Below are 25824 nucleotides of genomic sequence, written 5' to 3'. Positions count from 1 at the left end.
AGACCCCCGCGTAGAGCTCCTACTCCTTCCTGGGATCTCAATTTTGTGTTGGAGAAGCTTACTTTACCTCCTTTTGAACCTGCAGCTACATCTGAGTTGAAATTTTTGTCTTGGAAGACTGCTTTTTTGTTGGCCATTACTTCTGCTAGGAGGGTATCTGAATTGCAGGCTCTCATGGCAGTTGAACCCTTTCTGATATTCCATAAGGATAGGGTGTCTTTGCGTACTAACCCTACTTTTATGCCTAAAGTGATTTCTAATGTGGCCCTGAACCAGTCTATTCATTTGCCTGCTTTTTATGCTGATCCCCAAAATAAGGGGGAAAGAGTCTTACATTATTTGGACATTCACAGGCAGCTACGTTATTATTTGAGCAGAACTAAAGAGTTCAGGCAGACTCAACAGTTATTTATTTCTTTTGCTTTGGGTTCACAAGGAAAAGCTGTTTCAAAGCAAACTATTTCTAAGTGGATTGGTCATTGTATTGCTTTTTGTTATTCTCATCATGGGAAGAATGTTCCTGCTGGAATCAGGCCTCATTCCACTAGGGCTACTGCCACATCCACTGCCTTTTTGAGGGGGGTAGCTACTAAGGATATTTTGGAGGCAGCTACTTGGAGTTCAGTACACACTTTTACTAAGCATTACCATCTCTCCCTTTATTCCAAGTCTAGGGCTGGGTTTGCCACTGCAGTTTTACAGGGCATATTAGCAGCTCCTAATGCTTTTTAGTTTGCCAGCCTCCCTTTTCCTTTGCTTTGGGATTCTACCCACAGGTTATGACTGCAGCAATGTGAGACGAAGAACATAGTACAGTTTTGTACCTACCATAAATGTAGATGTTCGAGGATCCACATTGCTGCAGTCTTATTTTCCCTCCCTCCTTCCCCTCTATAGTTTGGGGTTGCTGCCTTTTGTTTGAGATAATTTTTATTTTCTCACTGGTGATTGTTGGGTATTTACTATTTTGGCTCTGGCCTTTCCTTTGTTTTAGGCCTTCTGACATCTGGGGCAAGAAAGACTGAGGATATGGCGTCGGTCATGCGCTTAAGTACTACTACGTACTGACGTCAGATCTGGGCGACCATGACCGACGCCAGCCTAACTCTTTGGTATTCGGGCCGACCGAGGACAGCGGACTCCCCACAGGTTATGACTGCAGCAATGAGGATCCTCGAACATCTACATTTATGGTAGGTACAAAACTGTACTTTATGGTAAGATTTTACACAACTATTCTTTCTCACCTACCCAGACCTGGACAACTACCTCTTTCTGGCATCATCCCTGCTGGAGATAAGGACTCTAAAGACCACTATGACCAGCTTTTCCTGTACATTGGACTGTCCTTGAAACTCAAAAGTCTCAGTTACAACCGGTAACATGGCATTTCTTCAAGCTGTCCTGGACCACATGCTGTTACTAATACAGTGTTTGGACAAGGTTGCCAGTTGCAGCAGTATTACTGCCAGGGAGTTGTTCTGAGTTGTGGAGTACACAATTTGCTGCTGATGGTTCTTGTGAGAAAATTGCATATGTGATACCCAGGAACATATGTCAGCATGCACATTCCCTTTAAACCAGTATTCCCTTTCTACCTTATGACAAGGAAGTTAACAGGGCAAATCTTCCTGAACCTGGAAGTGCCTTTCGAAATGGAGCCGAGGTCTCAGATTCTCAAATAGTCACCTTGGCTTCTGCACTGGTGCCCACCCAAGGGAGGTGAGAGTGCAGGAAACCTGTGGGAAGAACTTCAGGAAAAAACAAACAAACACGTAAGAGATGATGGCAGTTATTCTAATCCATAAGAGCATGGAAGCACATTTGGCAGTCGGGAACTGTGCTTATCTTGAACAAGACAGTACCATGGTTATGGAGTATGTAAAGAAGTGAAGGAAACTCAATCTCTCCAGTGCAGGGAACTGTCACAAGACTCTGTAGTGATACCCTGGGGTCAGTACCTTCATTCAGTGAGCAACACCACCTGCAGTGAGGGGTTGGTGGCTGGCATAATGGTTAAGGTGTTTATCTTACAGACACAAGGTGCAGAATTTGAGTCTCACTTGGGGTAAATGGCTAGGTTTAAAGTGGCTCACAAGAGTAGTTAGCCTAGTACTAATCTATGAACAGCTTGGCAGACTGCTTAAACAGAACAGCACTAGACCCCAGTGAACGGCTGCTAAACAGGGAAATATTCTTGGGTCTAATTTGCAAGTGTTATGTGCCAGAAATGGACTTTTTTTGCTTTCCAGAAAACAGAAAGTAGAGCCTGCACCACATAATGTTGGCCATGGCACGAGCATCTCTTAAACCATGACAGAGGAGTCCGTCTTTCACTCATGCTTTGGGAATCAAGGACTGATATTGTAGATGATTTAGTACACTTTTCTGAACATATGCTTTACTTCTTGAAGGAGTTCAGAGAACCTGACTGCAGAAAATGTTGCATAGCAAAGCAAGAATCATTCTTCATTTGGTGATGCAATAGAATACAGGACTCGGAGCACTGTTGTCCATAGTCCTCGCCTACCTGTCAGTCCTTTTCAAAGCAGAGGCATCTTGTGCTTTTCTTAGGCTACAAGCTTCAATCATCTGTTGCCGTTATGTCACTGGGACCCCTGCTGTCTTTCCCATTTGCCAATGAAACAGTCCTTAAAAGGTGTTCATTTCAGACATCCCAAAAAGCAAGACTGCTTCATCATACATCCCTAATTTTGTATTAAAGAAGGTAACTTCACCATCCTTTTAAGCCAGCTACTTCTGGTCTTATTAAGTTTGTATATTGGAGGACAAACCTTTTTGGTAGCTATGACCTAAAGCTGCTGAATTTCAAAATTGCAAGGTCTGATGTGCAGGGAACCCTTCCAAGTGTTCCACAAGGACAGGGTCAGCTTGCATAACAAACTTTCCTTTATTCAAAAGTCATTGTAGAGCTTTCATTAAAGCAAGCCATTCATCTCTCAGTACTTACCATTATGACCGAGCAAAAAACACCTTAAAGTCTGATCATCTTTTCATAGCATGCAAAAAGGAGAGAAAGAAAGCCAGTTGTGTCAGAATGGGTTGTCCATTGTCTTGCCTGTTGTTAACAGCCATTATGGAAAACAAATCCTCGACAAGAGTGAGGGCTCATTCCACCAGGGCCACAACTACCACCCCCTCCTCCCGAAGAGGTGTAACACATGCCATTCTGGGAACAGCCACCAGGTTATCTGTCCACACCTTTGCCAAGCATTGCAATTTTGACAGCATCTCTGTACCCCGGCCATCTTGCATGGTTTTGTGACCCTGCTTCCTACTACTGGCCAGCCACATGCTTTTTTTTTTTTTTTTTTAATCTCCGAGTCATCCCAAGAAACAGTAGGCAGTAGTAAGTTGCAAAGAACATGTGTAGTTGTGTAGGAACTTAACATAAACATAGATGTAGTACATTCACTGTTGTAGTACTGGTTCCCTCCCTCCATCTCATCCATCCTTCTTTGTCCCTCTGGTTGTGATGGGTACCCAGTTTACACTTCCCTCCCCCTCTCACATGTGCCACTTCACTCTGCCCTGCAAGAGGTAATCGGGTCCTGCAGGTGCAGTCTTAGGCTGTCCTCCTGTTTGTTCTGCGTGAAATGGGTCACTCTTGAGTAGATTATGCTGTGGTTCATAGGTTCATAGATTAGTACTAGGCTAACTGCCCTTATGGACCATTTTAAGCCTAGCCAATTACCCTATGTGAGAGTCAAACCCTGCACCTTGGGTCTCCAAGGTAAACACCTTAACCATTATGCCATCCTCCCACAGGAGTTGGTCAAGAGCTAGCTAAGGGCAAGAGAGACTGGAACGTGGCGCTACCCTATGTCCGTTAATACTACTGTTGTCTTCGTATTGGTACAGAGAAGAATCTGTGAAGCCTGGTAAAAGTTTTAGCATTCAGGCTAAATACTGGGCTTCTGCAGGCTAGAAGCTCCAAGAGTCAGTACTGCAGTATTAAATGCATTTGAGCATCTACATTTGTAGGAAGTTGCTGAACAACAGGTATTGTCTTTTCCCAGGTCTAGTCATAGTTCTCCAACTTTAACTGATATGTTTGACTAAGACTCCAGCTACTTCACTGTCAGAATTCACTTAGTAGCTATTTTTGATTTTCACCATAGATAAAAATTCCTCAGTCCTCAGATTCGTTAAAAGTATAGAAGACATTTCTAGTGTAGGCCTTCCTGTTAAAAATTCCTATCAGGCAACCCACCCCTTCTTGGGACTTAATTTTATGATGGAAGAAATTGCACTAGCTTCCTTTGAACCAGCAGTTAACAGTATATCTGAAGTATTTACCATAGAAGAATCTGTTTTTGGTGACATTTACTTCACCAGTAGAATTTCTGAAGTTTAAAGTTTTATTTTTCTAAACCCGTGCATAATTTTAGTTTCTTAAGGATTGTGTTTCCTTATGAACTAACTCAAACTTAATGCTGAAAGTGGCAGTGGAAATTAATCAAATCAGACTTTGTGCGCTCTATCTTGAATATTTTGACCAGGGAGAATGTGTTCCATCACCTGGGTTGTCCACCATCAGTTTCAATTTTACATGGCCAGAACTGAAGCTGTAAGGAATGATGAGATTGGGACAGAAAGACTCAGTCCACTCTGGCTGGGTGGCCATCAGATTGCCTTTTTGTGTTATGGAAAGTATGATAAAACTTTACTAAAGAAACCTAAACCGTGCTGCTACAGCTTTAGCTACGTCATTCAGTTAACTTTACTCAACAAACCTAAAACGTGCTGCTACAGTTTTGGCTACGTCATTGAATTAACTATACTAAATAAACCTAAAACGTGCTGCTACAGCTTTGGCTACGTCATTGAATTAACTATACTAAACAAACCTAAAACGTGCTGCTACAGCTTTGGCTGCGTCATTGAATTAACTATACTAAGCAAACCTAAAACGTGCTGCTACAGCTTTGGCTGCGTCATTGAATTAACTTTACTAAACAAACCTAAAACGTGCTACTACAGCTTTAGCTACGTCATTGAATTAAGGAATTCTTCAGTTGACAGTCAATGCTACTACGTTGTGGACTTCACGAATGCTTTTACATGACAGTGTAAACTGGATGTTATCTTGAGATCAAGGGGTGGTACAGTGGTGCAGCAGATATTATTGTCACCTCACAGCAAGAGGTTCTCTGGTTCAATTCTCATCCTGGCTGCCTTCTGTGCAGAGTCCAAATGTTTTACTTTTGATTGCATGGGCTTTCTGTGATGCTCTGTTTTCTTTCCACATTCCAAAGGCATGCAGTAGCTGGAATGGACACACTAAACTGGCAGTAGTTCAGAATGCATGTGTGTATGTGTGGTATGGAAGAACAACTGTGATGGGGCTAGCTACCCAGTGGTGTAAAGATTACCCTTAGATAATGGTCACTGTTGATGGGAAAAAGTGGGTAAAAGGGGAGTTATGGATGGATCTCATGGTCAGGGTTTACCTTTGGGGCCACAGTGGTTTGTTTTCTATTTTGATACTACTCAGGAAGTTAGAGCTGCAGACTTTTAGTGCTGGAGTTGACCTATTGGTTCCCATAAGATATGAAAGGTGTGCATTTGCAATGTTAGATCTTCACAATCCATTTCTGTCCACTTCAGCAACCCCACCCAACTTTCCCTTTCCAATATTTCTACTTTTCTTGTAGAGTATCATGGAAGAGTAGCTATGAGGCTAGCATTCAGTTAGCTGGACTGGTGTCCTTAGTGCAGGCCACCATAAGGAAAGATGGGGAGACGCTGTGCATTATGAGATTTAGGTGAAGAGTTTGAGCCTGTCGGTGCCTTAAAGGTGCAGAGTGACTTGTCCTACTGTTGAAGTGGGTGGTCGTTACTGATGAATATCTAACTGTGGCAAGGACTTAAAGGTGCAGAGTGACTTGTCCTACTGTTGAAGTGGGTGGTCGTTACTGATGAATATCTAACTGTGGCAAGGACTTAAAGGTGCAGAGTGACTTGTCCTACTGTTGAAGTGGGTGGTCTACTGATGAATATCTAACTGTGGCAAGGACTTAAAGGTGCAGAGTGACTTGTCCTACTGTTGAAGTGGGTGGTCGTTACTGATGAATATCTAACTGTGGCAAGGACTTAAAGGTGCAGAGTGACTTGTCCTACTGTTGAAGTGGGTGGTCGTTACTGATGAATATCTAACTGTGGCAAGGACTTAAAGGTGCAGAGTGACTTGTCCTACTGTTGAAGTGGGTGGGCGTTACTGATGAATATCTAACTGTGGCAAGGACTTAAAGGTGCAGAGTGACTTGTCCTACTGTTGAAGTGGGTGGTCGTTACTGATGAATATCTAACTGTGGCAAGGACTTAAAGGTGCAGAGTGACTTGTCCTACTGTTGAAGTGGGTGGGCGTTACTGATGAATATCTAACTGTGGCAAGGACTTAAAGGTGCAGAGTGACTTGTCCTACTGTTGAAGTGGGTGGTCGTACTGATGAATATCTAACTGTGGCAAGGACTTAAAGGTGCAGAGTGACTTGTCCTACTGTTGAAGTGGGTGGTCGTTACTGATGAATATCTAACTGTGGCAAGGACTTAAAGGTGCAGAGTGACTTGTCCTACTGTTGAAGTGGGTGGTCGTTACTGATGAATATCTAACTGTGGCAAGGACTTGACTTTCATTTAATGTGCTAAAGTGTTGTGTGCATCGGATCTTTTAATTTATATCTTTTGTAGTTATTTAATGTGCACACAGATTTTCTCATCCTGTATCTAATGCTCCTCTCTTTCTCCTTATACTGCCATCCCACTTGTATGTTTGTATTTTTGTTCACTAATAAACTTTTTTTTTTGGTCTAGTCTGTTCATGGTGATATTGGCACGTTAAAGACCACACTTCTGGAAGGATTTGCTGGTGTGGAAGAAGCAAGAACACGAAGTGAGCGTAACTGTGACCCAGGATACTTAAAACTGCTCCATAAGAAGCCTCTGGATCCCAAAAGTGAAGCCCAGCTTAAGGTACTGCTTGACAGGTTCTGCCATCATAGTACTCAAGTGGTTCCAGATCTTTTTTGCATTGTTCTTTGTGGAAGTTAGACATGATGATTGCATTATCCACTTGTATTCCAAAACAATGAGCAGTAGCTCACGTGCTCTTGTTTGGAGATAATTTTGGGCACTTTGAGCAGTGTACTGCAAGTATCTCTTAATTTTCTTCATTGAAGTTTTATAAGGATAGTAACCATAAGAAGCATTGCTGTAGTACCATTCCTTATCTGTGGGAATTGGCTGAGGACACATGTACACAACCTTGCCTGTTTGACTTCAGTGTTTTTGTATGTGCAGTGTAGAGATGGAACTGATGATGTCCTTCTATTCTTCTGTTGCAGTATTCCTGACATTAGGAAGTCGCCTGCCAAGGCGACAACCCGACGGCCAGTATACCAAGGTCTTTTACTACCTAAAGTGTTGCAGTACATCTGGCATTGGCTGCAAGCAGATGTCTGCCATAAAAGAGATGTACGTACGCACCACCCTCAGAACTTCTTTGCCGCCAGTCTGATTGCCACTCCTGGACGTCGCTCTGCTGTTAGAATTACTATTTGTCAAAAAGATAAGTGGCCTGTTTTGGAATCCTTTGTCATTTGCTACCTTTTCTTTATTTCTGAGGTTCACGTCAACCAGAAAAGGGAAGTGTGACTGTGGACAACAGAGTCCACATAAAGATAGTCATACTTAGTGCCTTTTTTGCTTAGACCCTCAGCACACCTGTACCATTTACCAGTCCTTTGTCCCAAAAATCCTCTGTAGTCAAGTTATCCTCCCTTGCGATCTACCTAGAAAACGAATGTCTCAAGCTTTTAGCAGAGAGCATGATGGACTCCCTTACGGACCCGATGACCGTGCCTACAAAACGGAAAGCCAAAAAGCATAGGTCCGAGATCAAAGCTGCACCTCTGTAGTCAGAGGTTTCTCTTGAAGTGCATGAGAGCTTGGAAACACTTGCTGACTGGGATCTGGATCCACAGCCCGAGTCTGCTTTGAAGGCTACCTTGGCTCCTGGATGTTTGCATGTCTAAAGAGGCTTCTCTGATGTCGGCCTCCAACGTCCAGGGGAACCCAAGGCTTATTATGTCAGAGCGCCCTAGGGGGAATTACCTCGACTGTTAGGGAGGATGTGGATTCCGATAGTGTGGAATGCAGGCTTTCATCTGGTCCTCCATCTTTGCACCACATAAATATGCCTGCAAAAAAGAAACAAAAAAACAAATGTCTGTTCCTCCCCTGACCCACAGAAGGAATGGCTGAACTTTTCTGAAGGCCTCTTTAAGGCCTTTATGGCGCTTAGGCCTCTGTCAGGTCATGCTGCTTCCCCTCTGGCCTGGCCTTCTTCCCCTAGCAAGAGACCGAAGCCCCATCCTTCCTCGGGGGAGGATTCCTTTTCTGAGGAGGAGGATGTTGACTTGGTTTATTCCTCCCAAATTCCCTCTCCATTGGATTATGCCATCCCTGAAGAAGATTCCAGTGGGACAGATTCTCCCATGGACGAGATTTCCTTTGGGGAAACTATCTCCAAAATGCGTGAACACTTCAAGTGGGACACCACAGAGATGTCTGAGGTCCAGAAGCATTACTACAACCTCCTGCAGGTCCAGACCCCTAGTCCTTCAACCATCCTTCCTGTAATACCTGCGTTTGTGGATGCCTTTACATCTACTTCCACCCACCCAGGCTTACAGCCCCCAGCACCAAAAAAGCCTGACAGGTAATACAAAGTACCCAAGGGCTGCCAATTCCTATTTAAGGCACATGCTGCAGATCCCTCTGTAATTTCTGTTGCCTCTAATAAGGTCTCCAGGTCCCTTCCTTCCTCCCTCTTCCCTGCTGGCCTCAGATAAAGATAGCAGACAGTTGGAGAGGCTATGAAAGAAAATTTATACCTCAGCTACCCTGGCCTTTAGAGCATTAAATTATCAGACGCACAAGACCAAGTTCAACTTGCAACTCTTTTCCCAAGTCTCTAAACTCTGATCAGATATGCCTGACTCTGAAAATAAGGCCTTAGCAACCTCCCTCCTTGCCACCTCTTCTCAGGTAGCCATTCTATCAGGTGTGCCTATGATGCATTAGAAGCATCCTCTAGAGCTGCCTCTTCCACTTCTGCCCTCAGAAGATTTGCCTGGCTTAAGCTGCAGCCCCTACTTGAGGACAGCAAGGCTAAACTGATGGATGTCCTCTTGGATAATACTGCCTTCTTTGGAAAACCTTCCACAGAGCTCTTCAAGTCTCAGCAAGAAAAAAAGCAAAGAACCTGAGGAACTTTAGCACATCTTGGTATGCCATGTTCCTAAATTTCATAGAAATTACCCTGTGAAACAAACTTTTGCATGCAGGCAGAACAGAGTGCCACAATCTAGACCTCAAAAGAGGGCAAAGAAGACACAGAAGATTTTCTTCATGTTTCACTGTTGCAGTTATTACATTTGGGTAATCCTGCTGGCAGGTTGCCCTCAGTCAGCCTGAATTCCAAAGTCTTGGGTCCTACATCGGCTGCTGTCGCCCCTTCCCTGATGTCAGGTAGTCAGGGGTATAAAAGAAGCAGCCAACTCCATTTTCTTCAGTCTTTCTTTCCGCGCGGTGCCCGAAGCTGACTCCTGAGATTTTCGAGTTTGAATTTCAGATCCAAAGTCTTCTATAAAGCTAAGTACCCCGTTGGGGAAACTTTTTTTCTTGCTCCAGAACCGATGTCAGAAAAAGTTAATAATTGTATTTCTTGTGGGAAGCAAATATCTCATAAGGACTTACATTCTTACTGTATTCCTTGCCTAGGCCCTGATCACAACTTTCTGGGTTGTCGGTTTTGTGCTAGATTTAACCAATGCACTACTAAGCGTCTGTATGATTTTGCCTTAAACTACTTTGGTTGCAGTTTTAATTATCCAGAAATGTCGTCTGAAAGCCATTCGACTACCGGAGTTCACAAAAAACGCAAAGAAAAAGACAGCCGAGGCCCAAAACCGATGACAAAGCTTCTCCTAAGCCAGTCGCCGGTACGCAGGTTCTCAGTGAGGTGCTTTCGCAGCCCCTGATGACCGCTACTTCAGATTCGCAGGCCGCTACAGACTCCCGCTGGAAACTCAAGGTATTGGAGCCTCAGACACTAATCCTTCAGATGGGTCCGGAGCCAGCACCAGCTTCTGAGGGTGTATTCAAACCCAAACATCTATACATTAAACCGACTTCAAAGGCAAAGACTAAAGCTCCTTCAGAGGAAAAGAAGAAAACTCAAGAGCCACGTGGACAGGCCTCCATGCCCAAAAAACAGATGCTCAAAATGGCCAAAGACTTGATTACCTTGATCAGGGGTTCCCATCCCCCTCCTGATAAGAGGCCTAGGCAAGAGACTGACTATGAATCTTCAGATCAGGTTTCCATTTCTTCTGATTCCTCTTCTGATCAGGAATATTCTTTTCCCCCCTATGATGATTCTGATGCTGAAGAAATCCATTCCTTCAGCTTCTCCTCCTGAGGACTACTCTTTTGGGGAAACCTTACATATCATGAGGGAGCATTTCCACTGGGAGCACCAAGATTTTTCAGAACCTAAAAAGAGGCTCAGGGATTTCCTGTTACTACCCCAGCACAAGCCACTAGTCATCCCTCTTATGTTAGCCATTGTAGATGATGTGTTTTCGTGACTCCTTACCTCCAGCACCTGTTAAGCCAGACAGATTATTTCAGGGTTCCTGACTCACATAAATTCCTTTTTAAAAACCCTGCTGCAGACCCAGAAACTATTTCTCAGGGTTCCAAGGGAGTCAAGGCTTTCGCTGCAAAAAACCCTACCCCTTCTGACAGGGATTCCAGGGCACTGGATAGATGGGGAAAAAAGGTTTACACATCTGGTACCTTGGCTATAAGGGCCTTAAAATGTCAGTTTCATATGCTCAAATATCAGCAACATGTCATGTCATTGCTTAAACAGAAAATGTTAAACTCTGAATGTGCAGAAAACAAGGAAATGCAGGATATATTGCATGCAGCTGAACAAGTTGGAAAGCATACTTTGCAATGTGGTTTTGATTCTTTAGAGGCCTTCTGCAGGGCCGCAGTTACAGGTTCTGTAATTAGAAGGCATGCTTGGTTAAAGGAACAAAATCTGCCTGATCACGTGAAAGTTAAATTATTAGATGCACCTTTACAGCATGATACTTTGTTTGGTGTTAAGGTAGAAGAGGTGTTAAAGAAAATGGAGGACAAAGCCAAATCTATGCAGACAGTCAAAGATTTCTTACAAGTACAGCCACCTAGGTTTAGTAGACACTGGCCAACAAAGAATTGGTCCTTTCCTGTGTCAGACAGACCTCAAAGGGGCAGACCCAGACACCCTAGAGGCAGATCCCTGGCGCAAGGTTCATGCAGGTCAAAGCAATGGGGTGCTTCTACCTCCAAAAGTGGAGAAGACAAATCACAACCTTACAGGAAACAGTCCCAATGACTTCCCCCTGCCTGCACCAAGCACTTATTTCCTGGCAGCACCTGTAGGGGGAAAATTAGCACTTTTTTCCTCAAAATTGGCACATTATAACCCAGGACAAGTGGGTTCTAAATATCGTGTCACAAGACTACAAGTTTGATTTCCATACCCTGCCAAAGACAAACGGCTGGCCAGATTTGCCAAAAAATCAATGGGCAGAGGCACAAAAACAAGTCTCATCCCTCATGGACGTGAGGGTCATTCAAGTACCAGAGCAAGAGCAGGGACAAGGATTTTACTCAAGACTGCTCGTGGTACCCAGAAAGGACAAGGCCTGGAGGACCCAATACTGGACCTATCTATTCTGAACACATTCCTGGATATACCAAAATTCAAAATGTTGACTTTGCAACAGCTTCTGCCTGTGCTGGGCAAGAACGCTTGGCTTGTAACTTTAGACCTAAAAGAGGCATACCTGCAGGTCCCAATAAGACAAACATACAGAAGATACCTCAGACTCAAGGCTGGCTCAATGCATTACCAATTCTTGCACTACCCTTTGGCTTATCTACTGTGCCCAGGGTCTTTACAAAGTGCCTGGCACCAGTAATTGCATTCTGCAGACAAAGAGGAATACAAATATATCCTTACTTGGATGACTGTCTAATTCAAGCAGAGAACAAGGACAGCCTTCTACAGCATCTGGCGTTTGTAAAGAGGTTTCTAACATGCCTCAGGTACAAAGTCAACGAAAAGAAATCAAAACTAGTACCCTCTCGAGATAATATTCCTGGGTGCAAGCTTAAATACTGCACTTCTGCAGGGCCTTGTAGCCGCTCCTAATGCTGTTTAGCTCCAGCCTCCCAACCTTAGCTTTGGGACTCTACCCAAATGTAATGACTGCAACAGTGAAACACGAAGAACATAGTACAGATGTCCTTCAAGGATGCATCTGCAGTCATAACATATGGGTTGTCCTGCCTCAGGCAGCCCTTCGGTCGGCCGGATTCCAAAGTCTGGGTCTGGCCTCGGCTGATGTCGCACTTTCCCCAACGTCAGAGCTTCTGGGGTATAAAGGCATCAGCCGACGCCATTTTCCCCAGTCTTTCTTGCCGCGCGGTGCCCGAAGCAGAAGCTGTTCGCAAGTGCCGGTCGGTCAGATCCAGAGATTTCAGCTACCGAAGACTTCTAAAAAAGCTAAGTACCCCGTTGGGGACTCTTTCTTGCCTCAGCCGTTGTCAGACAAAGTAAATAATTGTTTAACTTGTGGGAAACAAATACCTCATAAGGATTTCCATTTTTACTGCCTTCCTTGCTTAGGTCCAGACCACGACGTATCAGCTTGTTTAGCCTGTGCCTCCTTCAACCGACGGACTCTTAGACGTCGGTCGGAGTTTGCAGAAGAGTTTTTTGGATCCGCTTTTGCATATAAAATGCCGTCGGAGACTCCGACTACACATTTAGCCAAAAAACGCAAGGAAAAGGACCGACACTCGCAGCCCGCGGTTTCGGCTGAAACCACGGTTAGGCCTACCGCGAGTGTCTCGGTTTCAGCTGAAACCGAGTCCTCGGTTCTTACTTCTGCTGAAATCATACCTCCAACAACCGAGGCCAGAGAGGCCTCGGTTGAGTCGGCTACAGAAATCCCTACCGAAGAAGCAAGCACACAAGAATTGTCCGACACCATTCCATTGGACATTTCTACACCTGCACGTGGGGCAGCTAGGCCCCCTGCTTCTATGTCGATTAAGGCCTTCTCCAGGGCTAAAGCAGCTAAAATTTCAAAAGCTTTATCTGCAAAATCTACCTCTCAGAGACCTTCCTCAAGTTCTCAGATTCTCAGTCTTGCTGAGGACCTTATATATCTGATTAGGGGTTCCCAACCTCACCCAGACAGGGCCTCTCAACCTCCTCCTGACAAAAGGCCTAGGACTGAACCCCCTGAACCTCTCTCCTCTGATTACTCCTCGGATGGATCTGATTTATCAGACCATCAGGAAGGGCCATACTCACCTTATGAGGATTCAGATGCAGAAGACTCTATTCCTTCTGCCTCCCCTCCAGAAGAATTTTCCTTTGGGGAGACTTTGCACTCAATGAGGGAACACTTTCAATGGCAGGGTCAGGATTTCTCTGATTCTAGAAAAAGACTAAGTACCTTTTTACACTTGCCACAGCATAGGCCTTTAGCCATACCTCCTGTGCTAACTGTAGTTGATGATGCATATAATGATGTCAGTTCTGCCCCTGATTCTCTTCCCCCGGCCCCTGCCAATCCTGACAGATATTACAGGGTCCCGGATTCTCACTTCCACTTGTATAAAGCCCATGCTGCAGACCCAGAAACTATTTCTCAGGCCCCAAAAGGTGTTGCAGCTGCCACTGCCAAAACCCCCTACCCTCTGAAAGAGAGTCAAGAGCATTAGAGAGATGGGGAAAAAAGGTTTATACATCTGCTACCCTTTCTGCCAGGGCATTAAACTGTCAATTCCATATGATACAGTACCAGGAATATTTGTTAGATCAGCTGAATAAAAAGCTTTCTTCTCCTGAACCTTTAGACCGTAAGTCCCTTCAGGATTTGGTACACAACTCTCAGCAGGTCAGTAATCATTTCTTAAAATGTGGCTATGATGCACTGGAGGCTTCATTTAGATCAGCTATGACTGGAGCAGTAATTCGAAGGCATGCCTGGCTAGAAGAGCAATTTTTGCCAGACCATGTCAAGGCTAAACTCCTAGATGCTCCAATGGAGAAACAAAGTTTATTTGGCTCCCCTGCACAGGAGATTCTAAAGAAAGTGGAAGAAAAAGCAAAATCTGTGCAAACAGTAAAGGATTTTCTGCAGGTCCAACCGAAACTGGCCTTCAAAGAATTGGTCCTTTCCAGACACCTCCAGAGCACAGAGGGGCAGGAATAGACGCCCAAGAGGCAGAGGTCAATCAAAGGGTGCCTACAGGGGTCATCAGTGGCAACCTGCCAACCAGAGGAATACTGCCACAGCTGCCACTACAACCACTTCCACAGGACAGACACAATGACTTGGCTCTGATTCCGCCTACCAGGGAACAACTGAAAGCACCCTTGGGCAGAAAGTTGGCTTTATTCTCGAAAAACTGGCATTGCATTACAAAAGACAAATGGACATTGCAAACAATAGACAAAGGATACAGGTTTCACTTCCACACTTTACCAAAAAGAGCGGAATGCCAAACCTTCCACCAAACCAGAAGCCAGAGGCTCTAAGACAAATCAACAATTTACTTCAGATGAAAGCAATAGAAAGGGTACCATCTATGGAACAAGGCCAAGGATTTTACTCCAGACTATTCCTTGTACCAAGAAAAGAAACCCAATGGAGGCCTATTCTCGACTTGTCCGCACTAAACACATATCTCATTGTGCCAAAATTCAAGATGCTGACCCTACAGCAACTTCTTCCCATGTTGAGCAAGGAGTCTTGGCTGGTGACTCTAGATCTCAAGGAGGCATACCTGCACGTCCCTATACGACCAGATTGCAGAAGACACCTCAGATTTCTTGCAGGATCAGAGCATTATCAATTCCCAGCATTGCCCTTTGGCTTATCTACTGCGCCCAGAGTATTCACGAAATGCCTGGCATCAGTAATTGCACATTGCAGGCTTCAGGGAATTCAAATCTACCCATACCTGGACGACTGCCTAATACAAGCGGACAACAAGACAAAACTAATAGAGGATTTGGCCTATGTCATACACCTGTTACAGGCCTTGGGATACACAGTCAACATCCAGAAGTCAAGACTAGTGCCACCCCAAAGGATAACATTTTTGGGTGCGGATCTGGACACAATAACTCAGATGGCTTTTCTCACAGAAGAAAAACAAAAACAACTCCCAGTTTACTTCATGGCTTTGACAAGACAAACTCAGCTTACTGCAAGGAAAGTCCTGCAGGCCCTGGGTTACATGGCATCCTGCATAATCTTGATACCGCATGCCAGGCTGCATATGAGGAAATTACAATGGTACCTAAGGAATGTATGGTTTCAACACAGGCACAGTCTAGAAACCATGATACCAATCATTCCATGCCTGAAAAAGGAATTCCTGTGGTGGGCTCAGGCCTGCCAGACCAACAGAGGGTTGCCTTTCAACAAACCACAACCAAGGCAGACCATCACCACGGACGCCTCAGACCTAGGATGGGGAGCACACATGGAAGACAAGTGTATCCAAGGCCTATGGTCTCAAGACCAGCTGAATTTGCACATAAACCTAAAGGAGATGCTGGCAGTGAAGCATGCAATCGAGGCCTTCAAATCATTCCTCCAGCAAGGACATCTGCTGATAAGGACAGACAATACCACAGTCGTGGTACATAAACAAACAGGGAGGCACGCATTCCTACCCTCTATGCCGGATAGCAATGGATCTGTGGAACCTAGGCCTGAATCTCAACATCCAACTGCAGGCCAAATTCGTACCAGGAAAAGAGAATTCACTAGCAGACAGCTTAAGCAGAACTACCACGGATGCTCACGAATGGATGCTGCATCCAGACATCTTCAAAATCATAACAAACAAATGGGGAATGCCAGAGATAGACCTGTTCGCCTCCCCACTCAACCACCAACTGAAGAAATTCTGCTCAAGAGTATACCACCCACAAGCCTGGAGGGTGGACTCCCTCTCTTTCAGCTGGAAGACCCTAACAGTGTATGCTTTTCCACCTCTCCCAATGATGTACAAAGTTCTACTGAAGATCAGGGAGGAACAGCCAAAGGTGATTCTGATAGCTCCAGACTGGCCAAGGCAGCATTGGTATCCGCTACTGAGAAGCATGTCTCGGACGAACTCATGGCCTCTACCCCTATGGCCTTTACTTCTAACGCAGAACAACTACAAGACCCTGCATCCAAACTTGAAAACACTGCAGCTAACTGCCTGGAAAATTGCTTAAAACAAAACCAAACTGTTTTATCTCAGAGGGTCAAGGACATTATCCTGGAGGCTCGCAGACCCTCCACAAGAAAAACATACTCAGCCAAATGGAAGAGATTCCTCATTTGGAGTGCATCAAAGGGTACAAATGTCACACTGGCAAACCTAGCACACATCCTAGAATACTTAGCAGAACTGTTCCACAATGGCCTGTCCTATTCTTCCATTAAGATTCATGCTTCAGCAATTTCAGCAGAGTACAACATGGATCCTCCTATCTTCTCTCACCCTCTCCTCAGACAGTTTTTAAGAGCGATCAAAAATGTAAAACCTCCAAGGAAACCCCCTCTGCCTACATGGGATCTCAATTTTGTGCTGGAAAAATTAACACTACCCCCTTTTGAACCAGCAGCATCAGCAGACTTCCAGTTCTTATCTTGGAAAACTGCTTTCCTTCTAGCAATCACTTCAGCAAGAAGAGTATCCGAGTTACAGGCATTAATGGCAGTGCAGCCTTTCCTTATTTTTCACCAGGATAGAGTGTCTCTGAGAACCAGTCCTGCTTTCATGCCAAAGGTGGTATCCAGGGTATCCTTGAACCAAGCTATTCATTTGCCCACGTTCTTCCCTAACCCACAGAACAGGGGGGGAAAAACTATTGCACACCTTGGATGTACACAGACAACTATGCTACTATCTGGACAGAACTAAAACCAGCAGAAAAACTGACCAACTTTTTGTAGCATATGCAACTGGAGTGCAAGGAAAAGCAATTTCCAAACAGACAATTTCAAAATGGATAGGAAATTGCATTCGATTCTGCTACTCTTTTCATGGAAAGACAACTCCTGAAAATATCAGGCCTCACTCCACCAGAGCCACAGCCACCACTACAGCTTTCCTACGAGGGGTGGCTACCAGGGACATTTTAGAAGCTGCTACTTGGAGCTCCGTGCATACATTTGCCAAGCATTACAATCTACCTTTATACTCCAGATCCCGAGCAGGTTTTGCAACTGCAGTTTTACAGGGGATCTTAACTACACCATCATTATCTTAGTACCTCCTCCCACAGTTTGGCTATGGTATTCTACCCATATGTTATGACTGCAGATGCATCCTTGAAGGACATAGTACAGTTTTGTACCTACCATAAATGTAGACGTCCGATAGGTATGCATCTGCAGTCAGGATTACCCACCCTCCTTCCCCTCTGTGGTATTCCTAGGGTGCTTACCCCTCTTTCCGCTAGCTGGGGGAATCTATTATGGTGTATTTGTTTGTATGTATATATGTATATATATTTTGTTTGCTACTGTTTGGAATTTTCAACATTTATCCAAATTTAGCCTTCCTAGAGGGCACCTGGCATCTGGGGCAAGAAACACTGAGGAAAATGGCGTCGGCTGATGCCTTTATACCCCAGAAGCTCTGACGTCGGGGAAAGTGCGACATCAGCCGAGGCCAGACCCAGACTTTGGAATCCGGCCGACCGAAGGGCTGCCTGAGGCAGGACAACCCATATGTTATGACTGCAGATGCATACCTATTGGACATCTACATTTATGGTAGGTACAAAACTGTACTTTGTGTACACTTACCATAAATGTAGATGTTCGAGTGTATTCACTGTTGCAGTCCAGGTTACCCTCCCGCCATCCCCCTCTTTTCTGCTGGAACTTATCTTTCCTTCTCTGATTTATACAACCTATGTGGTGTATTTGCTTGTTTATATTGCTGCATGTAGTTTTATATATATATATATATATATATGTATATATATGTATGTATATATAAATATATAAATTTTGGCTACCCTTTTAGGGGGCACCTGACATCTGGGGCAAGAAAAACTGAAGAAAATGGTGTTTGCTGCTTCTTTTATACCCCTGACGACCTGACATCAGGGAAGGGGCGACAGCAGCCGACGCAAGACCCAAGACTTGGGAATTCAAGCCGACTGAGGGCAACCTGCCAGCAGGATTACCCAAATGTAATGACTGCAACAGTGAATACACTCGAACATCTACATTTATGGTAAGTATACACAACTGTACTTTTCCTTCCTCTTCTGCCTCTGTCTCCCACTTAACCAAGCAGCCCTTTCTTGACTCAACGGACTCCTCTTCGTGACTCTTGCAGCAACCAGATTCCCCTATCCCAACACTTTTCCCTCTCCTGGGAAAAAAAATGAAGAAAATGGCGTCGGCTGCATCTTTTATACCCCTGGCGCACTGACGTCAGGGAAGAGGTGACAGCAACCAACGCTGGACCTAGACTTTGGAATTCAGGCCGACTGAGGGTAGCCTGCCAGCAGGATAACCCAAGTGTAATTACTGCAACAGTGAAAACACTCGAACATCTACATTTATGGTAAATGTACACAACTGTACTTTCTATCCTATCTGTGTGAATTGCTAAAAGCAGGATTAGCATACTTTTCCATTATAGCTCATTTGTCAGTTATCTCTGCTTGTTTACCACTAAGTCCTCCTTTGGCTTCCAGACCGGAGGCTAAACAATTCCTCAAAGTTGCCCTTCATATCAGACCCACCCTGGGACCTCAACTTTGAACTGGAGAAATTGACTCAAGCACCTTTTGAACCTGCTTTCTTTAGTTCACTCAAACACTGCACTTGGAAAACAGTCCTCCTGATGGCCATTATCTTTGCCAGGCAGGTCTCATGCAAGCCCTCATGGCTACTCACCCTTCTTGACTTTCCAAAAAGGCAGGGTGTCCCTGTGGATCAGTCCCTCCTTCATACCAAAGGTTATCAATGAATAGTCCCTAAACCAGCCAGTTCACTTGCCTACTTTTCCCTCTCCCCCCAGAACAGCAGAGAGGAGATCCTGCACACTCTGGATGTACGCAGACTTCTCCGGTTCTACTTACAGAAGACTAGATCTGTAAGGAAAACAGACCAATTACTTGCCTTTCCATCCTAGGGCTCTGGGATTGCCAGTGGCTAAACAGACCATCTCTAACTGGAAATGCAAATATATTGCCTTTTGCTACGCCCACCATGGAAAGGTTTTTCCTGGCAGAGTCAAAGCTCACTCTACCAGGGCAGTATCTTTTTCAGGGGCCTTCCTCATGGATTTGGGCACCACCTCTGTCCAAGAAGCTGCTTCTTGGACATCTGTTCACATCTTCACCAAGCACTATAGCCTGGATTCCATTTCCAGATCCAAGACAGGCTTTACCAGGGCGATTCTCCTTGCCTTCATAGAAAATTCCTCTGCCACTTCCTCCACCCTTTCCTTATGAGCTTTTGTACTCTCCCTTATGTCAGGAATACTGCAGCAGAAGAATAGGAGGACATAGATTAGTTGTGTAAGCACTTACCATAATAATGGATGTCCTTGCCTTCTGTGCAGTATTCCAACCCTCCCTCCTTCCCCCTACTTCTTGCCTTTCTTGGATACACTGATCCTCATTCCGTTAGACTGTCTGTCCGCCTGGATCCTTAGATGTTCTTCGTATTTCACTGTTGCAGTCATCACACTTAGGTTATCCTGCCAGTGGTAGCCCTCATTCATCCCAAATACCAGAGGCTTAGTATTTCTGTGTCGGTTGCTGTTGCTTCAGGACTGACGTCAGGTCATCAGTGGTATAAAAACAGGCAGCCAACGCCATTACACCAGTCTTTCTTGCCTAGGAGCCCGAAGCAGTTCGCATGAGTGCCGGTCGGCCAGTACCTGAGTTTTTGTTTCCGAAACTGAAGTTGAAGTCTTTTAAAGCTAAGTACCCCATTGGGGATCCTTTTTTCTTGCTCTAACCAATGTCAGAAAAAGTTAACAATTGTCTCGCCTGTGGAAAGCAAATACCGTACCGAGATTTCCATTCTTAATGCGTCACCTGTTTAGGCCCACACCACGATATCCCTCGCTGCCGGTTTTGTGCTTTGTTCAACACCCGAACCATTCATTGTTGGGCCTTTATTGTAGCTAAATACTTTTACTCTTGATTTCTCTATTCCAAAATGGCTTTGGTAAGCCATCTGACTACCGATCTTCCGAAAAAACTTAAGGGTAAAGACAGAGACAGACCGCACAGGTCCAAAACTCCTGATGACGCTTCCATTAAGCTAGTTGCCAGTTCGCTGGTATTCAGGCGCTTTCGCAGCCCCTGATGCCCGCTTGATGGATTCGCAGGCTGCTACCAAGACCCATTCGGAGTTCAGTTTGCCGCGAGTCTCTTCTTTGACTACGGAACCTGCAGATGTCTATCTTGGATGGGTCCGCAGCCGCTGTGTAGGCAGCGGCTTCTGAGGAAGTTCTTCACCCTTCTGATATTCGACACAAACCGACGACTTCTTTTGCGTCTTCAGTTCTTTCTGAAATGACTGAGTTTCTAAGGCCCAGAGTACAAGCTACGCCTAAAGAAACGACGACCCAAACCCAAGTGGCTGCTTCCTTGCCACAATTACAGCTGCTTAAAATGGCGGAAGACCTTATCATGCTGATTAGGGTAAGCCAGCCTTCCCCTGCTAAAAGGAAGAGAGACTTGTCCCTAGCAGCTTTATTTGACCAAGAGTCCGACGACTCTGAGGATGTCCTTCAAGGATGCATCTGCAGTCATCACATATGGGTTGTCCTGCCTCAGGCAGCCCTTCGGTCGGCCGGATTCCAAAGTCTGGGTCCGGCGTCGGCTGCTGTCGCCCCTTCCCCGACGTCAGAGCGCCTGGGGTATAAAAGCATCAGCCGACGTCATCTTCCTCAGTCTTTCTTGCCGCGTGGTGCCCGAAGCAGAAGCAGTTTGCAAGTGCCGGTCGGCCAGCTCCTGTAATTCAGCAAAACCGAAGACTTCAAAAGCTAAGTACCCCGTTGGGAACTCTTTCTTGCCTCAGCCGATGTCAGATAAAATTAATAATTGCTTAACTTGTGGGAAACAAATACCTCATAAGGATTTCCACTCTTACTGCCTACCTTGCCTAGGCCCAGACCACGACGTCTCGGCCTGTGCTTCCTTCAACCAACGCACTCTAAGACGTCGGTCGGAGTTTGCAGAGGAATTTTTTGGGGCTAGTTTTGCTTACAAAATGCCGTCGGAGACTCCGACTTCACATTTAATAAAGAAACGGAAGGACAAGGACCGACACATGCGGTCCGCGGTTTCAGCTGAAACCACGGCCAGGCCTACCACGAGTGTCTCGGTCTCGGCTGAAACCGAGTCCTTGGTACTACCGTCCACCGAAACCGTACAACCGACAACCTCGGCCCTGGAGGCCACTACTGTATCGGTTGTTGAAACTCCATTGGACTCTGGTGTCCAGGAACCTTCCGACACCATTCCCTTAGACAAAACTACACCAGCACGTGGTGCAGCCAGGCCTCCTGCATCCATGTCTATTAAGGCATTCTCTAGGGCTAAAGCTGCTAAACACTCAAAATCTATGCCTCCCAGGCTTATCCCTCAGGGACCCACTACAGGTTCTCAGATCCTTAGTCTAGCAGAGGACCTTATTTCATTAATTAGGGGCTCTCAGCCTCATCCGGACAGGGGCTCTCAACCTCCTACAGAAAAAAGGCCCAGGGTTGAGCCCTCTGATCCCCTCTCCTCAGATGAGGCCTCTGATGGCTCTGCTCTCTCGGACTACCAGGAGGAGGCTTTTTCGGCCTACGAGGATTCAGATGCAGAGGAATCTATCCCTTTGGCCTCCCCTCCTGAAGAACTGTCTTTTGGGGAAACTCTGCACACTATGAGGGAGCATTTCCAATGGCAGGGCCAGGAATTCTCTGATTCCAGGAAGAGATTAAGGACCTTCTTGCATTTGCCTCAGCATAGACCTTTGGCTATTCCCCCTGTTTTGAATGTCATTGATGATGTGTACTCTGAATCTAGCACAACCCCTGACACTCTCCCTCCGGCTCCTGCCAAACCCGATAGGTACTACAGGGTCCCGGAATCACATCTTTTCCTTTACAAGGCCCACTCTGCTGATCCAGAAACTATTTCCCAGGGCCCTAAAGGGGTTGCAGCTGTCACTACAAAAAATCCACTCCCCTCTGAAAGGGAGTCCAGGGCTTTAGAGCGATGGGGTAAAAAAGTGTATACTTCTGCTACCCTTTCTATGAGGGCTTTAAACTGTCAATTTCATATGATACATTACCAAGAATATTTGTTAGATGAATTGCATAAAAAGCTGTCTTCACCTGAACCCCTAGATCGCAAAACACTTCAGGATCTGGTACATAACTCTCAACAGGTTAGCAACCATTTCTTGCAGTGTGGTTATGATGCATTGGAAGCTTCATGTAGGTCAGCTATGACAGGTGCAGTCATATGTAGGCATGCTTGGCTGAAGGAATAATCTCTGCCAGACCATGTTAAAGCAAAGCTTCTGGATGCTCCACTGGAAAAGCAAAAGTTATTTGGCTCCACTGCTCAGGAGGTCTTAAAGAAATTTGAAGAAAAGGCAAAATCTGTACAAACAGTCAAATATTTTATGCAAGTCCAACCACCAAGATTCAGCAGAAATTGGCCTTCCAAGAACTGGTCCTTTCCAGACAGATTTCAGAGAGGCAAGAACAGGCGTGCCAGAGGTAGAGGGCAAGCTAGAGGCTCCTACAGAGGACGTCAATGGCAGCCTCCCAACCAGAGAGGTAGTGCAGGGCCTACAACTGCTGCACAAGGACAGACTCAATGACTTTACTTTGACACCGCCAACCAGGACTCGATTGGAAGCACCTTTGGGCGGAAAGCTTTCCTTATTTTCAGAAAATTGGCACATTATTACAAGGGACCAAATGGACACTACAAATAATAGACAAAGGATACAGGTTCCATTTACACACATTACCGAAAAGAAAAGGCATGCCAGACCTGCCACCAAATCAAAGGGCAGAGGCTTTGAAACAAATCTCCAACTTAATGAAAATGAAAGCAATAGAAAAGGTTCCTCTCGCAGAACAAGGCCAAGGATTTTATTCCAGACTCTTCCTTGTTCCAAGAAAAGAAAAGCAATGGTGGCCTTTTCTCGACTTGTCCGCACTAAATACTTATCTCATTGTGCCAAAATTCAAAATGCTGACTCTACAGCAACTCCTTCCCATGCTGGGCAAGGGGTCTTGGCTGGTAACTCTGGACCTCAAGGAGGCATACCTGCATGTCCCTATCAGACAAAGCTGCAGAAGACACCTCAGATTTCTTGCAGGTTCAGAGCATTATCAATTCTCAGCATTGCCCTTTGGCTTATCTACTGCGCCCAGAGTATTCACGAAATGCCTGGCATCAGTAATTGCACACTGCAGACTTCAGGGGATGCAAATATACCCGTATCTGGACGACTGCCTTATACAAGCGGACAGCCAACAAATTTTGGTAAAACACTTGAATTATGCCATCTATCTTCTTCAGGCCTTGGGATATATAGTCAACATTCACAAGTCAAGACTTGTACCATCTCAAAGAATAACTTTTCTGGGTGCGGATCTAGACACAACCACCCAAATGGCTTTCCTCACAGAAGAAAAACAAAACCAACTACCAGATTACTTCAAAAACCTGTCAAGACAAACTCAGCTGACTGCAAGGAAAATCCTGCAGGCCCTGGGTTACATGGCTTCTTGCATTCTTCTGATTCCTCAAGCAAGGCTACATATGAGGAAACTCCAATGGTACCCAAGGAGTTTATGGACTCAGCACAGTCATAGGTTGGAAACTTTGATACCTCTCATCCCATGCCTTCAAAGGGAATTTCTGTGGTGGGCTCAAGCAAGCCAGTCAAACAGGGGTTTGCCCTTCAGCAAACCAATAGCCAGCCAAACCATTACAACAGACGCTTCAGACCACGGATGGGGAGCGCACATGGATGGAAGATGCATTCAAGGACTATGGTCACAAAAAGAGCTACGCATGCACATAAACCAAAAGGAAATGCTGGCAGTGATACATGCAATCGAGGCCTTCAAGTTATTTCTACATTAAGGCCACCTGCTAATAAGGACAGACAACACTACAGTTATGTGGTAGATAAACAAGCAAGGAGGCACCCATTCCTACCCTCTTTGCAGAATGGCAATGAATCTGTGGGAACTTTCCTTGACTCTCAATATACAGCTGCATTCCCAGTTTGTACCAGGAAAGGACAATATACTGGCGGACAGCTTAAGCAGGAACATCATGGATGCACACGAATGGATGCTGCACCCAGACATCTTCCATCAGATAACACAATCATGGGGGAGACCGAACATAGACCTCTTTGCCTCCCCACACAATCATCAGCTGAAGAAATTCTGCTCAAGGACATACCACCCACAAGCATGGAAAGTGGACGCCCTCTCTTTCAGCTGGAGAACTCTAACAGTGTATGCATTCCCGCCTCTTCCATTAATGACCAAGGTCTTACTGAAGATCAGGGCAGAGCAGCCAAGAGTGATTCTGATAGCTCCGGACTGGCCAAGACAGCACTGGTACCCATTGCTAAAGAGCATGTCACGGACAAAACCATGGCTTCTGCCACAACGGCCGCTTCTCCTGACACAGCACGATTGCAAAACTCTGCATTCCAACCTGAAAACATTACAACTAGCTGCCTGGAAAATACCTTGACTCATCACTAGGATAAGCTATCCAAGAGAGTGAAGGATATCATCATGGAAGCTCGCAGGCCTTCCACAAGAAAGGCATACTCAGCAAAATGGAAAAGATTTCACACCTGGAGCACCTCAAAGGGCCTAGATTCAACAGTTATGAACATGGCACATATCCTGGAATATTTGGCAGAAATGCTCCACAATGGCCTGTCTTACTCTTCCATTAAAGTTCATGCTTCAGCAATTTCAGTAGAGTACAATACTGATCCACCTGTCTTCTCTCATCCTCTGCTAAGACGGTTTCTAAGAGGAATTAAAAACATCAATCCCCCAAGGAAACCACCACTGCCTACTTGGGACCTTAACTTCGTGTTGGAAAAACTAACACTGCCTCCCTTTGAACCAGCAGCATCTGTAGAACTACAGTTCCTCTCTTGGAAGACTGCCTTCCTTCTGGCCATAACCTCAGCAAGAAGAGTATCTGAGTTACAGGCCCTCATGGCATTACAGCCATTTCTTATTTTTCATCAAGACAGAGTCTCATTGAGAACCAGTCCTTAATTTATGCCAAAGGTGGCATCTAGGGTCTCATTAAACCAAGCTATTCACCTGCCTACCTTCTTTCCAAATCCACAAAACAAAGGGGAAAAGCTTCTGCACACCCTGGACATACACAGACAGTTGCTCTACTACTTGGACAGAACTAAAAATTACAGAAAAACTGACCAGTTGTTTGTAGCATATGCTGCTGGTGCACAAGGAAAAGCAATTTCAAAACAGACAATTTCAAAATGGATAGGGAATTGCATTTGTTTCTGTTACTCCTTTCATGCAAAAACTGTGCCAGCTAACATTAGACCTCATTCGACCAGAGCCACAGCCACCTCCACAGCCTTCTTAAGAG

The 25824-nt window shown here is 45.2% G+C and overlaps 1 protein-coding gene across 1 annotated transcript in view; it reads left to right on the top strand.

Annotated features, from left to right (window-relative positions):
• NUP214 (nucleoporin 214) overlaps positions 1–25824 on the top strand; it is a 3229616-nt gene that overhangs the window by 1361169 nt on the left and 1842623 nt on the right. Inside the window, exon 17 of the mRNA XM_044058190.1 lies at positions 6837–6995. Coding sequence (XP_043914125.1) covers positions 6837–6995 — 159 coding nt within the window. The remainder of the gene's footprint in view (positions 1–6836; positions 6996–25824) is intronic.

This window comes from Protopterus annectens, chromosome 16.part0 (assembly GCF_019279795.1).
Source record: "Protopterus annectens isolate FY-2018-M chromosome 16.part0, PAN1.0, whole genome shotgun sequence".
Classification (NCBI taxonomy): Eukaryota; Metazoa; Chordata; order Ceratodontiformes; family Protopteridae; genus Protopterus; species Protopterus annectens.
Note: the sequence above shows the minus strand (reverse complement) of the source record. Positions and strands in the feature narration are given on the sequence as shown.